This window comes from Mirounga angustirostris, unplaced genomic scaffold (genome assembly GCF_029215605.1).
Source record: "Mirounga angustirostris isolate CCGP_5_RB_7025 unplaced genomic scaffold, mMirAng1.0.hap1 SCAF_5, whole genome shotgun sequence".
Taxonomy (NCBI): Eukaryota; Metazoa; Chordata; class Mammalia; order Carnivora; family Phocidae; genus Mirounga; species Mirounga angustirostris.
Window position 1 is genome coordinate 12,424,999 of NW_026991713.1, and position 16,640 is coordinate 12,441,638.

The 16,640-nt window shown below is 42.7% G+C and overlaps 1 protein-coding gene across 3 annotated transcripts in view; it reads right to left on the reverse strand.

Annotated features, from left to right (window-relative positions):
• Positions 1-221: 221 nt before the first annotated feature.
• HMGXB4 (HMG-box containing 4) overlaps positions 222-16,640 on the reverse strand; it is a 30,946-nt gene continuing 14,527 nt past the window's right edge. For all 3 annotated transcript variants that reach the window (XM_045872636.3, XM_045872637.3, XM_064590659.1), the window contains 6 exons: positions 11,393-11,474; positions 10,363-10,427; positions 9,263-9,368; positions 8,188-8,357; positions 2,857-2,979; positions 222-2,369 (listed from right to left, as the gene is read on the reverse strand). In XM_045872636.3, the coding sequence (XP_045728592.1) occupies positions 2,325-2,369; positions 2,857-2,979; positions 8,188-8,357; positions 9,263-9,368; positions 10,363-10,427; positions 11,393-11,474 (591 nt within the window). In that variant the 3' untranslated portion in view covers positions 222-2,324. The remainder of the gene's footprint in view (positions 2,370-2,856; positions 2,980-8,187; positions 8,358-9,262; positions 9,369-10,362; positions 10,428-11,392; positions 11,475-16,640) is intronic.

The following is a 16,640-nucleotide window of genomic DNA, read 5'->3' on the forward strand; positions in this document are numbered from 1 at the left end:
TTTAGTTTGCAAGAGAGAGAACACGAGACTCTACAATGTAAAAGTGAACAGAGACAGCAAGATGTATGTTAGGAAAATGGCTAAGATCAGAAACTTGGCCTCTAGTCCGGACAGATTTTTCTTTTTAAGAAACTCATGGTGGGATATAGGTGGAAAATGACAGGTTTTAGAATTTCATAGCAACTTGGTCAGGAACAGGGAAAAGATACCAGAGACCGGACTACAAATATTAAAAATGTGATTTTTAATAATATAAGTACAAAATTTTATTTCTTTATACAACTGTAATGGGATTTGGATCAAACAGCTAGAATTTATTTAAAAAACAAAATAAAACAATGATATAAAAACTGCAAGAAGGTCTGAATCCAAAGTTTTTCCTCTAGTAGTACCAAATACCACAAGGTACAGATTATTATACAAATGTGTACAAATTTAAATACAAATACAATAGGGTCGGGTTTTAAAGGAAAACAAACAAACAAAAAGCAGGTCCTCATCAGGATTTCATTAATGTGCACAAATGACAAGCGTAGGATTGACTTCTTCCGTACTAATCTGTGTCTTCAAGGCCCCTTGTTGATAGACCCTGTGTCAAACAGGAAACTTCCATGGGTACGGATGAGGCGTGGCACAGGGTCTAACACACGAAATCAAACCCAGATTTCTGCTCTTCTTGATTTTGGTTCCCAAACATACCCGTTTCCTTCTGTTTCCCCAATTAAACTTCACAACTGCTCTGAGCTGAGGGCTGATCAGCAGCCAGAGTACCATCAGGAAACAAAGCCCTGTGACCACACTGGTGGGGAGAAGGGAAGGGATTAAGTCAGATGCAGGCTGGCTGCACGGTCCTCAAAGATCTACTCTGATGCTGTAGTGCTCCGTCTAGGCCGGGGGAAGAAAGCACAGTTACCCCGGAGCTTGGTTTTGGCAGGGAATCTCACACCAGATTGAATAACAACCCTGAAGTGCTCAACTGTCTTCTTTGGAACTGGGAAGCAAAAGTCTGGTTCTTTGGAAAAGTGGGCAGCTAGGAATGGTAACATTCCTTTTAATTTTGCTTTCTTGACATTATTGAATTATGAAGAATTAGAATCCTGACATAATGATTCCTTTTTGAGGCACAATACCTTAAAATGTAGATGATTTGAAGTTCTCAGAGGAGACCAGAGGAAAAGAAGGAGGGAAGAAATGACAAATCTGTATCTTCCACATGCTGTTGCTGGTGGAGGCTTTTGTTATTAAATTATATATACAGAAATTTACAGGATAAATTAAAATCTAAGAGATTTTGAAGAGTTAAATACACATAATTAAAACACATTCACACGCGCACATAAATAAACCTACATGAGAATCGAGTACTTTCTTTTGCAATTCACTTATGTGTGGAATGCAGAACACTGGGTATCTATCTGCCCACCAGGGGAGCCAACAGGATGAACCCAAGAATCATGCTGGGCAAAGTTCATCTTCCCCAACCATCAAGCAACTAAGCAGCAAAACCTCTGAGGACTCAGTGACTGAGCTAATGCTGCCGATGGAAGATATCAGCAGTTAGTTCTGTAGATGGAATATTCTGGGTCAGCTCACAATATATGCAATTCAACTTGTGCAATAACAGCTTTACCCTCTCCAAGCTGTTTTATGCTGCTGGGGCTCATGTAACTCCTTGGCCCCTGCTGAGGCTGCTAATGGTACCAATGATTACAAGAAATTTTGAGACACGGACACCTGTATAGCAGGAATGGGAATGAACCCCCTACGAAGTTCACCTAAGCCACTGTAGTAACTGTAAGATGGGAACGATTTCATCACTTCCTATCTAGGTCACTTAAGTTGAAAGGCTTTGTACGTTCAGTCAACTGGCATCTTCCCATAATCTTTCCTATTACATTTCTGACTGTAAGACAGGTAAGGCAAATGGTCAGTGATGGGTCTGGAGGTACAACTGAGTTTGGAAAAAATCACATTTTAGCTGTCCATAAAGAGATGCCCTTGGCACCCAGAACAAGCCCCCAGCCCCCAAGTTACACTGATTTTTAAGGCAGATTTATCCACCACAGGAGAAAAAAGAATCCCAAGCCCATATTCATGCCAAGGTTTCTTCTTGGCTAAACCTTTGCCATTTCATAAAATTATTAAAAGCAAAGTAGTTGCAGTCCTATGTATATATTGTACATTATATATATATATATATATATGTATATATATAAAAATTTAAAACCTACACCTGGAGGCCAGTGAAGGGATCTGGAACAGTCATATATACACAAACCAGCAATGGGGGGAGGATAAGGTCTCTGTCCCGGGACTCCTTGCTGTCACAGTCCAGGCATGATGTAAGCAATGTTGTCTAGTGTGTTTGACTGCAAAACAAGGGAAAAGGTTCAGCTGAAGAGTACTATACCCTAGTTCCCCGAGACCTATTTCTTTGTTCAGAGGCAAGAGATGAGAAAGGAAACCGAGTGTTCGAGAAAGCAGCGGGAGCTGCACCCTGCCGTCTGCTCTGCTAGGAGCCTCTCTGCTGGCTCTTCCCACTGATCCTCGGAGAAAAGGCAGAAGACTCCTGGTACTTTCTTTGTGTGTAGAAGAGCAACTAGGCCACAGAGGCGTTGCAGCCCCTCGAGGGCGAGAAGGCTTCCCTCCAAAGGACTGTTTAGGGAAATGGCAGGATTTCCAGCTGCCCTGAAGGCATGGTCTGCGCTCAGCAATACCGTACGTGTTTGTGGGCCAAGAGACAGAGGGAGCACCATCTGCCAGGAAGCCTATGAGCCTGTGCCCGACAGAGCTCATTAAGGCAGGACCTCTGTGGCTCCCGTGGGGTCTGGTTGAAAAAATCCAAGGAAAACTCACCAAGACCTGCTTGGGACAGCCGTTCAGTTCAGGTAGTTGTGTGGTCAGACAGGCCAAGGGGCCAAGCGCACAGATAATGGAATCCAGAAGCACTGACAAGCTGCCGGACACAGCCACCATACCCTGAAAGGAGAGCAGTAAGGGAGAGCGGGTTGTAACTCGAGTCCCACTCCTGACACACCCTCCATGTTCTGGCTGCTTTCCTCACATTGTTCTTGAAGTCTTGCCACTTCTCTGCAACTTGCAGCAGAAATGGGAAGGTATCTGCTTTGAAAACTCTGTAAGTTGTTTAAAAAGAAAACTTTTACAGTACGTTCGCAGGTTCCTTTTCTATATTCCCAACCCCCTTACCCTCTGTGCGACCTAAGGTCAGTCACTTAGACTAACCTACTCCGGAGAGCTCCTGGGAAGATTTGTGGAGGTCATGTGTGCAAAAGTACTTTTCTTATGAACTCCACGAGCATAGCTCAAATGTGATAACTATGAGAGTTCTACAGCCCTACCCAACTAACATGTGACACACACATACGTGTACTTCTCCACCTACGTGGCTTTTTAATAGCTGACGATACCACTTTTCTGGGTTGAGCTGTTAACTCTCAGAAAGAAGTGAATTGAGTTCATGTCAAATTTTAACATCTTGCACAATTCATAATGTCTCTCTCTGTGATTCAAATAGATAAGAAATAAGACTGCTTGCTGCCAGTGCGCCTGCCCAGCTCTGGTATCATCTGCTTTATCTAGAAGCACTGGGGTACTATGCCATCTAGGGAGGCAGCACAGCACAGTCCTTCAGAGAATGAGCTCTGGGCTCAGGACTGCTGGGTCCCCAACTCCCTGCTTCTGTCCTGGGGCAAGATGCTTCCTATGCTGTCAACGAGCCTATGCAGAGGGGATTAAGGGAAATAAAAGGTATGAGGTATTTGGGATGGTCCCAGTTACATGGTAAGTGCTCAGAAAGTATCAGTAGTTCTTCTTATTATTACCAAAATCTTTGTCTCCCAAACTGCATTTCTGTCTGCCTGCTAGGTCTCTCACTGTGTTTCCAGATCTCAACATGCTGTAAAGAGAAATCACCTCCTCTCCTCCTAGAATCCCTTCTCTGCTGAAGTCACCACCACTCACACGACTATCCAGTCTCAAGGCCTTGCCATTACTGACTCTTTTTTCCCCCTGTCCTAAGGAGGCTTCCCTCTCCTCCTCCCAAGGGAGGTTGTGCAGCAAGGGGTTAAGATTAGCCTGGACCTCAAGGTCGTGCCACCAAATTCAAGCCTCTGTTTTAGCACTTGGGGCTGAACTCCAGAGCAAGTTACTTAATCTCTCTAAGTCTGTTTTTTTCTTCTGTAGAAGAGGGGGAACACAAATTCTGCCCCACGAAGCTGCGGTATGAATTACATGAAAGAATCCACATGAGGCACCCGAACCAAAGCTGGCTGAGAAAGCAGTCAACCAGTTAGCAATTAATAGTATTATTCCATTACTTTTGCCCTATAGTTAATTATAGCTAATATTTTATATCTGACTCTCCTAATGAATTATAAACAACTTGAGGGCAGGAATCATGTCCTATTCCTTTTTATATCCTCTCAAGAACTACTAGTGTTCTGCACACAGTAAGCCCTCAATAAATATTTGTTGAATTAATTCAAATCTTTGTCATTTCTGGACTGCATTACTGTTAACATAACGTCTCCCCGGTTCTGGTCTCTTTTCACTCCCAATCTGAAATAGAAGATATTTCCAGAGAAAACCAAATGCAAGCTCTGATCACATCCCTCCCTACTCAAAAAAAAAAAAAAAAAAAAATCCCCGTAGTTCCTCCAAAGCAGAGTATAAACATTTGAGAGCATCCAAGGCCTTCTGTAATTTGGGCTACGGCCTTAATTTTCCGCCTTCCTCCACCTTACATGTTGGATGTTCTAGATTTTCATCATTTTAGTGGTAAAACCCTTTTTTCAAATAAAGCCTGATGTTGAAGAAACAAAACAAACGAGCAATGGGAAAACAAAAAGAGAGAGATGGGGCGCCTGGGTGGCTCAGTTGGTTGAATGTCCAACTCTTGGTTTTGGCTCAGGTTGAGATCTCAGGGTCCTGAGGTCGAGCCCCATGTCGGGGCACCACACTCAGTGTGGAGTCTGCTTGAGATTCTCTCTCCCTCTCCCTCTGCCCCTCTCGCTCGTGCTCTCTCAAATAAATGAAATCCTTAAAAAAAAAAGAGAGAGAGAGAGAGAGAGACGCAAACCAAGAAACAGACTCTTAACTATAGAGAACTGATGGTCACCAAAAGGGAGGTGGGCAGGGGGATGGGTGAAATAGGTGATGGGGATCCAGGAGTGCATTTGTTGTGATGAGTACCAAGTGATGTATGAAGTGTTGAATCACTATATGGTACACCTGAAACTTCTATTACACTGTATGGTAACTAACTGGAATTTTTAAAAAATTTTAATTGTTTTAAAAGGTTTTATTTGTCAGAGAGAGAGAGAGAGAGCGAGCATAAGCAGGGGGAGCGACAGGCACAGGGAGAAGCAGGCTCCCTGCTGAGCAAGGAGCCCGATGCAGGGCTTGATCCCAGGACCCTGGGTCATGACCTGAGCCGAAGGCAGATGCTTAACCAACTGAGCCACCCAGGCGTCCCAACTAACTGGAATTAAAAAAAAAAAAAAACACTTAAAAGAAACCCTGATATGGAATCCCAATATATAAAACAGCTGGAAGATCTGGTTAAAGTGGGAGTGGGGTCTACGGCTCCAGTGGGGCTCCTTTCATCCATCTCTGCAGAAGACCACAAGGTCGAGAAACAGAGATGTGCACCATTTTCTGGTTTTGGAAGGTCTCTCTCCAAAGTCTCCATGAGACAAAACCCTCCAGATCCTTTCAGGCCCTGTTAGAAGAGTACCTCCCTTTGACAAAACCTCTCCTGACTCCCCCTAACTCTCTTTGTTCTCTAGCTACTCTCACTGCATCAGTGAGCATAGAGCAAAGAGGGAGACAGGGTTAGGAGCAACGCATGCTGGGCTCTGCCACAGTGTGTCAACTTGTAATAGTCACTTAATTTTAGTAGGCTCCTGGTATCCAATCTATAAATGAGTGACTTGTAGAAATCAATGTTCCTTAAAGCATAGTATGCAATTTCAGGTGGCATATAGGTGTACATTAATTATTCTGACATACCGATTGTGATGTACTATATTAGAAAAATATTAGAATCTCAGATTTGTGACATCAAGGATATCATTGTGAAAGCATGGATAGATTTATTCAAATAAAAATATAAGGTAAATAACAGTGTGAGTGGTGCAAGGAAATTGCAAAATCGTGAGGATATACACAAGTGACTGAAGTCTGGGAAAAAGTGGCCTGGAGGGGGATGGGGAATTATGCTAATTGGTACAGAGTTTCTTTTGGGAGTAACGAAATGTTCTGGAATTAGGTAGTGATGGGGCCATGATTCTGTGAATATACTGAAAACCACTAAATCCTAGAGTTTGAAAAGGTGAACTTTACGGTGTGTGAATTAGATCTCGGTAAGACCATTTGTTACATAAAATAAAGTGGCTGGAAAACCTGTGCAAGTCTTTCCCTCTTCTGGTCACATGTATGTGTAACTCTCTCCAAGCAGCTGCTCATAGAGGCTGGCTTGTTTTTTTTTTACATATTTTATTTATTTATTTGACAGAGAAAGACAGCAAGAGAGGGAACACAAGCAGGAGGAGTGGGACAGGGAGAAGCAGGCTTCCCGCCGAGCAGGGAGCCGGATGTGGGGCTCGATCCCAGAACCCTGGGATCATGACCCGAGCCAAAGGCAGACGCTTAACGACTGAGCCACCCAGGCGCCCCGAGGCTGGCTTGTTTTAATTGCAGATTATGTATATGCTCTACCTTTCCAATGAGACTCTAAGTTGATATCATCAGGAAACCATCAGGAAGAGCATCAGATTTTCTACTCCCCCAAGTTTTGGAATAATGTCTAGGTACTCAACCATTATTTGCTAAACTAAATGGAAATATCAGGGGAAGTGTGGAATATGGAAGGGGCATAAAACAAATCATTTTAACTTCTAACTTCTTAGGAAACTAAGAATCACTAAATATGAAAAATAAATAAGGATCCCAGAATATTTTACTCTGGAAATATCTATATCTATTTAAATATCTGAGTCTATATGAAAATACCCTAGTTGTTCTGAAATCTGCTAAGTTATTGAAATTAGTTAAGAAACCTGGATAACCTTCATCTTTTGTGGCTTTTGCCATTTTATTTGTTGAATAATAATTCGACTTCCACAGAGAAGCAAGTGAATAGTTTTATATTCCTACACTGATTTCTCAGCTTAGAAATGGCTTTAGCAGCTGAGACTGATTTCCTTGCTGGAATGTCCTATTAGGACCCAGTGGAAAACTGAAATACTACACTATTGTGTTAGCCAGGGGGGCAATATGATTAGAAACTGAATATGGTAATAGAAATGGAACATGACAGCTTTGCAGGTTAAGTGATTTTGAAACTGAAGCTTAAAAGGACAAAGATCTCCCTAGGGCACACAGTGCTGTATAATTCAATGTGGAGTAATGAAGAGCTTGAGAACCTCAATTTCCCTATTTGCTACCTATTTTCTTTTCTTTCTTTTTTTTTTTTTAAAGATTTATTTATTTATTTTAGAGAGCATGAGAGACAGCATGTGGGCCGGGGGGGCGGGAGAAGGGGCAGAGGGAGAAGGAGAGAAAGTTTTAAGCAGAATCTGCATTCAGCGCGGAGTCCGATGTGGGGCTCGATTTCAGACCCTGAGATCACAACCTGAGCCGAAACCAAGAGTCAGACGCTTAACCAACTGTGCTACCCAGGTGCCCCTTGCTACCTATTTTCAAAGAAGCAGAGGCACCCTTAATCCCCTATACAGTTTACTCCGTCTCTCCGAGACCTTACTGGAAATGTGCAGAAAAATTCAAACCATCTTAGAAGTACAAGTGATTAAAACTTCCATGGGATTTGTATTCATTTTTCCCATGTCATTTAAAAAAAAAATCAAAATGAGTTACAGGATCATATGTCGATTGTATCTCAATAAAAACCGGGAAAAAAAGTTATAGGAGATTCTAACTCCTTTTTGTGCCATTGTTCAATAGGATGGTGTAAGTGTAAACTTTGAGAGCCAGTAGGAAGATTCCAAATCTCTAGACGTTTTTACTAGCATATATCTTCTTTGTGACTGTCTCCTGAGCACCTGGCATATTCTAGCACACAGCAGTAGTTGCTCAATGGATGCACGTGGAGGGAGTACACGGACTCACATCCTATCAGAAACAAGCTACACTGACAGTCATACTCACCTCAGTTTCCTGCAGGCGGTGTCCGATGAGGCTTAGGGACTCTCCCAGCAGCTGTAAATGAGCAGCGACATCAATGGGCTCTGTCTCAGGGGCTTTGGCTGGAGAGGACGGCAACAGCACGGTAGTGGGCGGGGATTTTTTTTGGGGTGACAGTACTCCTGCAGAGGAAGCTGAGAACAGATGAAATAGAGAGATAAAGCTTGCCTATGGCCTGGAATACCACAAAAATGTTCTTCCCGCCTTTTCCCCCTTTTATGAGCTATACCAGGCATTAGCAAAACTATGGACTGTGGGCCATATCTGGCCCATGACTTGTTTTTGTATAGCCCGTGAGCTAAGAATGGTTTTACATTTTTATTTTTTATTTTTCTTTTTTAAAGATTTCATTCATTTATTTGACAGAGAGAGAGAGAGCACAAGCAGGCAGAGAGGCAGGCAGAGAGAGAGAGGGAGAAGCAGGCTCTCCACTGAGCAGGGAGCCTGATGCGGGACTCGACCCCAGGACCCTGGGATCATGACCTGAGCCGAAGGCAGATGCTTTAACCAACTGAGCCACCCAGGCACCCCTGGCTTTATATTTTTATTTATTTTATTTTAATTTATTTTTTTTTTAAAGATTTTATTTATTTATTTGACAGAGAGAGAGAGATAGCGAGAGCAGGAACACAAGCAGGGGGAGTGGGAGAGGGAGAAGCAGGCTTCCTGCTGAGCAGGGAGCCCGATGTGGGACTCGATCCCAGGACTCTGGGATCATGACCTGAGCCGAAGGCAGACGCTTAACGACTGAGCCACCCAGGCACCCCGGCTTTATATTTTTAAATGGTTGTAAAAAAAAAATAAAGAATATGTGACACAGAGTGCAGTATGGACCACAAGACCTAAAGTATTTACTCTGGCCCTTTACAGAAAGTTTGCTGACTTCTGATTTACATTTTCTAAATTTTTTTTTGCAACCTCTAATATTCGGTAATAACATCTGGGTATCAAGATCCGCTTCTGAACAGACTGTTCTCCCGATTCCTAGTAAGGAACAAGATTCACAACGCTCTAGGGAAGAGAGGGTCGCAGTCACTACCTTTCACTTTCACGGGAACTTCTGAGCAGGATGCTTTTCTTTTCACAGTTGTAGCTTCTGCTTTGTTCTGTTTGTGTTGCAGATACTGAGCTTTTTGCTTCCAAATCTGCAGTCAGATCAGGACCAAACAAATTATGATAAATGAAACGACAAGACATAAAAGGGAAAGCAGTTATGGGAGAGGAGAGTGAAGGAAAAAAAGGGAAGCCTGGAGGGGGGAGGGCAGGGGCTGGACGGCAACTTAGAAGCTGAAGGTTACTGAACAGGCAGGCCTCAGATGCTGACTACCGTGATATCTTAGTGGAGACTCTAAACGTTCCTCTGTGCTAACAGGCAGGTCTCGGCATGGATTTTGAGATCACTCGAAGGTCGAAATGTAAAATCATGGGGTAAACATGTGGCTCAGTACGCTGTCCATGGGGTTCAAACAGTTCTTTTGACCTGCTGATTGGCAACGCCAATCGCAGGATGACAATGACACGGAAATGGGAACAAAAAATAACCTAACCTGGGTGACAAATATTTTCGTTTCACCCAGATGAATTCCCAGACCACCTTCACATCACCTGATTGGAGAGTGACTGGGAATGATTCCGATAGGATTAGTTACCACTGCCTTCCTGGTTTGTTGATAGTGGGGTACATTATTTGGTAACAGCCGATGAGGATGATGACCTGCAACCAGCTCACCTAGTGAGTACAGCCCATACTTTTATGGTTGGCAGTAATCAGGAGGCAGGTGACCTTTCTCCATTCTCAGATCTGGTCTCACCAGTTGCTGTTTGCAGGAAAGGGCTGATTTTAGATTCTCTTTTCACCCTTAATCACTGCCCAAGTTAGGTCGTCTTTTGGCTCAAATGTAAGGTTGTGGAAAATAACTAGATGAGGCTAGAAAAGATAGCCTTCCTGTAGCTGAATCCTCACTAGAGTAAACTGGCACCAGCCAGTGTTAACGCCCTCTGCAAAATCATTTTCTATTGATTTGTGATTTTTTTTTTCCCCCCGCTGTTTTCACTGTTGGCTGGATGGGCTATAGGAGAATGACACATTTTGGAAGGCATAAAGCAATGAAAACTGTGTTCGTAAGGAAGTGTACTCACCAGTTTGTCCTTTTCTGGCAATTGCTTCCACACCTCAGCCAGTTTTTTACTAAGTTCCCCAAAATCTGGCATAAAAGAGTAAAAAAACATAACACAGTAAAGGCTTGACTATAAACCAAACGGAATATTGATAAGAGCAAAAACTAGAAAAAGGATTTTCCACTCAGATTTAAATAGCAGAAGGTTCTTTCAGAAAACCAAACTAAAACCCCATCACTTTTCTTGATTCTTTTCTCTAGGGAGGGAAGGGGCTATTTTAGTGGTCATGAGACAGGCTCAAATTCTCACACATCTATTCTCCAGGGACTTATTATCCCTTAAACATCTTTCTGGTGTCTTTTAATTTGATCTCATTTTACAGAGCTTATCAACTTAGGCTAAAGAAAACATGTTCTGTTAGATTTTTCCTGAATTTTGAGAGCACAGAACCAAAGAATTTCCCTCGAGCAGTCCTCTAGATGAGCAATGTTGCCCTTCCATTTGTACGGCAAGGTCATGCTTTATAAAGCACTCAGATCTTTTATGGTACTTCATGGTGCCTCACAACAACCTTGATGTGCAGGTTGGGAAGTTATCGTACGCATTAGGCAAACGAGATTTGTAGAGGTGAAGTGACTTGTCAAGGTCTGTGGCGGAGTGTTTTTCTCACCTCACTAACTTCTGACACAGAGACAAATATGAGCAATATAAGTCCTCTTGCTGTAACTCACACCCAAGGGCCAGATTAAGGAAAAGGTCAGCTGTAGGATCTTGGAAAAAAACAACCGAGGATTTATGTGCTACGCTTCAGAACATTTAATTTTACTCAGTTTCCCATTTTATCAGTTTAAGAGATATAAACAGAAAGCTTATCTCTTTTATGGATGGGGTGGACGAAGACAAAATCTAAAGTGACTTCAGAACCGAGGGGAAAAATGAGATGTGTGTTATAAAGATAGGAAGAAGTTGCCTGCTGATTGGCTGAATTAACTGCACTGCTGCAGAGATACAAATGGGAAGTAACAAAACTGAAGATCGCAAATGTTCTTACCTATACCTGGATGGTCAGCCACGATGGTTACGCGATACTCTTTACAGAACACCTGGTAGGCTGACATGTTCTTCTTTTTTGGCTAGTGTGACAAAAATAGAACAGGGTAAGACTTCATTAGAATACAAGTCGGGTAACCCTGAATCCATGGTTACAAAACAGAAAAGAGACCTATACTTTTTCATCAAGGGAAGAGTTCTACACCCCTAGCCAGCTTCTTAAACAGGATAATTTTTAATTATATTTCATTTGTAATTATATTTACTTAATAAAATCACATGCTAAATGATTTTTAGATTTTTCAAGTTGCTGCAACTACTTGATAATTACTTGGAAAGCCATTCATTCTTCCTACATACAATCCCATGTTACATGTTTCTTTGAGAACTACATGCTGAGAAAACCTTATACCCTCTCCTGGGTTATTTTTCTTGTCTTTGAAAAGAAGAACCATGTAATTTCCCTTTACTTTGGGACCAGAAAGCCAAGAGCCAAATCTATGGTTTGTTTTGTTCCTCTGGTTTTGATTTCTAGTCTTCTAAGTTTCCTGATCTTGCTTTTCCTGTTACTTGTAGTTTATCATTATTTTATTACTCACATTCTTGTGGTCCAATGTGAGAAGTAAATAACTAACTGAAGACAATTCTTTGGTAGTCAGTGTAAGATGATCTTCTCTCACTTCAACAAACTGCTTTGCTACCTGAAGCATGTTTATTCTTCACTGTATTATGACACCTCCACAAGCAGGAAGGGAAGAGTGACAGGATTTAGCAAGGCAATATAGCAAAATGGAAAGAGCCTGGACTTTGGATGCCACAAGATCTAGGTTAGAATCCTGACCACACTACTTATTAGCAACACAAACTGCTTCATTTCCTTGAGCTTTAGTTTCCTGGTAAGTGAAACGTGGATAATACCATTTAACCCAGAGGTGGGAATTAATCAAACAGTATCTGGCACTTCAGTAGGTACTTGGTAACATTATTACAGTATTATTTCTCTGATAGGCAGAATTCCAAGATGGCTCCCAAGATTTCCGCCCCCTGGTGTACACACCCTGCATAATGCCCTCCCGGTGAGTGTGGGCAGGACTGGTGAATATGGTGGGATATCACTCCCGTGATTGTTGTTATATGGCAAAAGGGACTTTGCAGATGTAGTTAAGGTCCCCAGTGAGTTGACCTTTTTTCTTTTTTTAAGATTTAATTAATTAATTAATTAGTTAATTAATTTGAGAGAGAGAGAGCATGCACGCATGTGAGTGGGCAGGGGAAGGGAGAGGGAGAGGGAGGGAGAATCTTAAGCAGACTCCACACTGAGTGCAGAGCCTGATGTGGGGCTCCATCTCACGACCCTGAGATCATGACCTGAGCCAAAATCAAGAGTTGGATGCTTAACCGACTGGGCCACCCAGGCACCCCACGTCCCCAGAGAGTTGAATGTGAGTTAATCAAAAGGGAGAGCATCCTGAGTAAGCCTGACTTATCCTGGTAAGTCAGATGAGCCCCTGAAAGAGATGAGACACAAAGCAGACACCCTCCTGCTGGCCTTGAACTTGAGGAAAACAGTTGCCAAGAGTTCTACAACTACAAGGAACCGAATGCTGCTGACAGCCTGAAGAAGACCTCTCGCCTCACAAGAGAACCCTACTCTGGCCAACACCTTGATACGGTCTTGTAAGAGTCCAAGCAGAGAACCCAGTTGAGCCCTGCCTGGACTTCTGATCTACAGAGCCGTGAGATAATAATGGATGTTGTTTTGAACTACCAAATTTGTGGTAATTTGTTAGGCTACAATGGAAAACTACTGTGAGTTCGTTTCTATTCCCTCCAAAAAGCCAATACAAGCCTTTTTTTTTTTTTTTTAATTTAAATAAGGAATGTTGGTGAAGGGTAATAGGGTAAAATCATTTGACCTCAACCAGATAAAGAAAACAGCAGCAAGGCCTTTACTTTAACCATTTCATCTAAATAGTGAAGGTCCTATTTTTGGTGTTCTGGTGAAACCAGTCCTGTTTTGAGATGCTACAGAAGTGAGTTCTGGGTGCTGCATCTTTGTTATTAATTTAGGAGCAGCTGCATATCCACAAATGTTCTAAGGGTTCTAACTAAGGTTTGATTATTTCAAGTCCCCTTTATTGGGCCCAGATACAATGGAGTGGCGCTGCACAGACAGGAGTTCACGTAAGTTCCACATTTGGCCATTTGCGAGAGAGAGGGATGGACTGATTAGTCTGGGTGATTCCACGAACCTATTTTTTGGAGGTAGTGTGACAAACAGCATAAATCTGCTTTCCCTAGATAGTTCCTATAGGTCTCTCTTAGTGTGTGCAACTCACTACTCAAATGTGATTCTGATATTTGTAGTTAACATAATTTAAAAAAGTAATTATTATGGCTCCTGAACCTACGCCAATGACTTCACCTGGTGCTAAGAAGAAACCAGCGGCACGGGGCTGACATTCTGTCCGACTCAGAGTCTGTCAGCCTTCGTTGTGAAGCCGGCCTTCCTAAGGGATTTTCAGGGAAACTTGGACTACTTAAAATCCTCACCTTATGTGCTGATCTTAGAACCTAACCACTGTGCAAAATGCAACTCCCCTCTGTGCACTGAAAGTTGGGAATTCAAACTGAAGGGTTCAACTTTCTCCAGGGCACAGTGATTTTTCTAAATGTGGTTTAGTAGTTAGAAATATACAAATAATGGATGATCTCTTTGCATATAAAACATTTCTACATGACTCCAAAGACAAGGCCCGTAATTCCACGCTAGACTTTCTAATGCAAGAAAACACACAGTATTGCAAGTGAATCACAGTGGTTACATCTGGAGTAACAGGACTCCCCTTAATACAAAGGTAATATTTCAAAAACTTGGATACTTTATTATTAGTAGCAAATGACTGCCAACAAATCCACTTACTAAGTGTGACTCACAATGTTGTAATTGTGCAGCCAGAAGCTCCTTTTAAGTGTTTGATGACATATACCACAATATCAAGACCGTTCAAACAGTAACTTCTTAATAATGCTCTTTATAAAGCAGTCATGCTTAAGTCTTGGAAAATAGAACTCTTTGACAATCTGATGAAAATCCCTCTTCAAGCCCACTCAAAACTCTAGTCTAAGAACATTTTTTAAAGGATAAAACATCTGGGGCCTAAGGCAAAACATAACTTGTAAATCTTAAAAATAAAACTTGGCTTGGGACATCTGGCTGCTGGCTCAGTTGGTTAAGACTCTTGGTTTTGGCTCAGCTTATGATCTCAGGGTCATGATACTGAGCCCTGTGTTGGGCTCCATGCTCAGTGCAGAGTCTGCTCAAGATTCTCTCTCCCTCCCCCTCTGTCCCTCCCCCACCTCATGGCCACGCCCACAAGCTGTCTCTTGCTCTAAAATAAATAAATAAATAAAACCTTAAAACAAAAACAAAAACAAGGGGTTCCTGGGTGGCTCAGTTGGTTAAGCATCCAATTCTTGATTTCAGCTCAGGTCATGAACTCAGAGGGTCGTAAGACTGAGCCACGCATAGGGCTCCACACCTGGTGTGGAGCCTGCTTAAGATTCTTCCTCTCCCTCTGCACACCCCCCCCCCAATAAAACAAAAAGAAAAGAAAAAAACCCCACAAAAAACTGGCTTTCTTCTGCTGATGACAAGAATCCAATTGCCTCATTGATATTAATACTATGTAGGAGATGCTATATAAAAGCATTATCTGTAGAAATTCATTTAAACCTTATAATAACCCTATGAGGTAAATTTCATTAGTACTGCCATTTTATCTTTCAAACTTAGAAATTTTTTTTTTTAAAGATTTTGTTTATTTATTTGACAGAGAGAAACACAGCGAGAGAGGGAACACAAGCAGGGGGAGTGGGAGAGGGAGAAGCAGACTTCCCGTGGAGCAGGGAGCCTGATGCAGGGCTTGATCCCAGGACCCTGGGATCATGACCTGAGCCGAAGGCAGACGCTTAACGACTGAGCCACCCAGGCACCCCTCAAACTTATACATTTTTTAAAGTAACCTTTCTGCCCAACATGGGGCTCAAACTCACAACCCAGAGATCAAGAATTGTATGCTCTACTGACTGAGCCAGTCAGGCGCCCCATTACTGCCATTTTAAAGACGAGGCAACTGAGCTCCAGAGTCGTATGTATTAGGAGTGGCAGGGCTAGCATCTGAACGCAGGCGGTCTGGCTTCAGAGCCCGTACCTGTAACCATGATATCATCTGATGTTCTTCTGAACTAACCTGACTGAGATCCCTAAATCTGATCTGGCTAAAGGAAAGGGTACCAGAGAAGTAAGGTTTTCACACCAAAGCTTTTATTTGAACCATTCTGAATGGAAATCTTTCTAAAAACATACTCTATACTTCTGTTATCTCTCATAATACACCACTGAATATAATTTAAACAACCTTTCTGTACAGTGGAAAGTGCACAGATTGTGCAATCACAAAAACCTGGGTTCAGATTCCTGCTCTGCGCCTGAAACAGGAGGGTGCCCTGGGCAGGTTCTTTCACTTTTTCTTTTTTTTTTCCTTAAAGATTTTATTTATTTGAGAGAGAGAGAATGAGAGACAGAGAGCACGAGAGGGAAGAGGGCAGAGGGAGAAGCAGACCCCCCGCTGAGCAGGGAGCCCGATGTGGGACTCGATCCCGGGACTCCAGGATCATGACCTGAGCCGAAGGCAGTCGCTTAACCAACTGAGCCACCCAGGCGCCCCTCTTTCACTTTTTCGAGCTCATTTCTGTGAAATGGAGATGATACTGGCTTCACCTCATTGGGTTCCTATGAAAATTCACTGATGTACCACAGATAAAACACTTAGGGCAGTGCTTAGAACATATTGCAAACCACAGATATAGCCGTTCTTGTCGTAATGTACTAATTGTGACTCAGCTCCACAACCCTTTCCTAGAAGGCAGGCCTGCAGCAACTCTTCCTGCCTCTACGTGCTCACTCTAACCTTCTGCCGGCTTTACTTCAGTCGCTTGGACTTCCTGTGGTTCCCTGAACATCCTTTGCCTTCTGGCATCTCAGTACCTTCACACACACCTTTCATTCCTCAAATGAAGTATCTACTCTTCATTTCTACCCGATAGTTCCTATTTGGCCCTAAGATTCGGTTCAGATGATATGGCCCGCCTGAGGAAACCTCTGACAACCCAGGCTTCCCTTGTACTCCCTCGGCACTCCGCACATGCCTGCGCTGAGGCTCGACTCACTGAAATACTTTCTGACC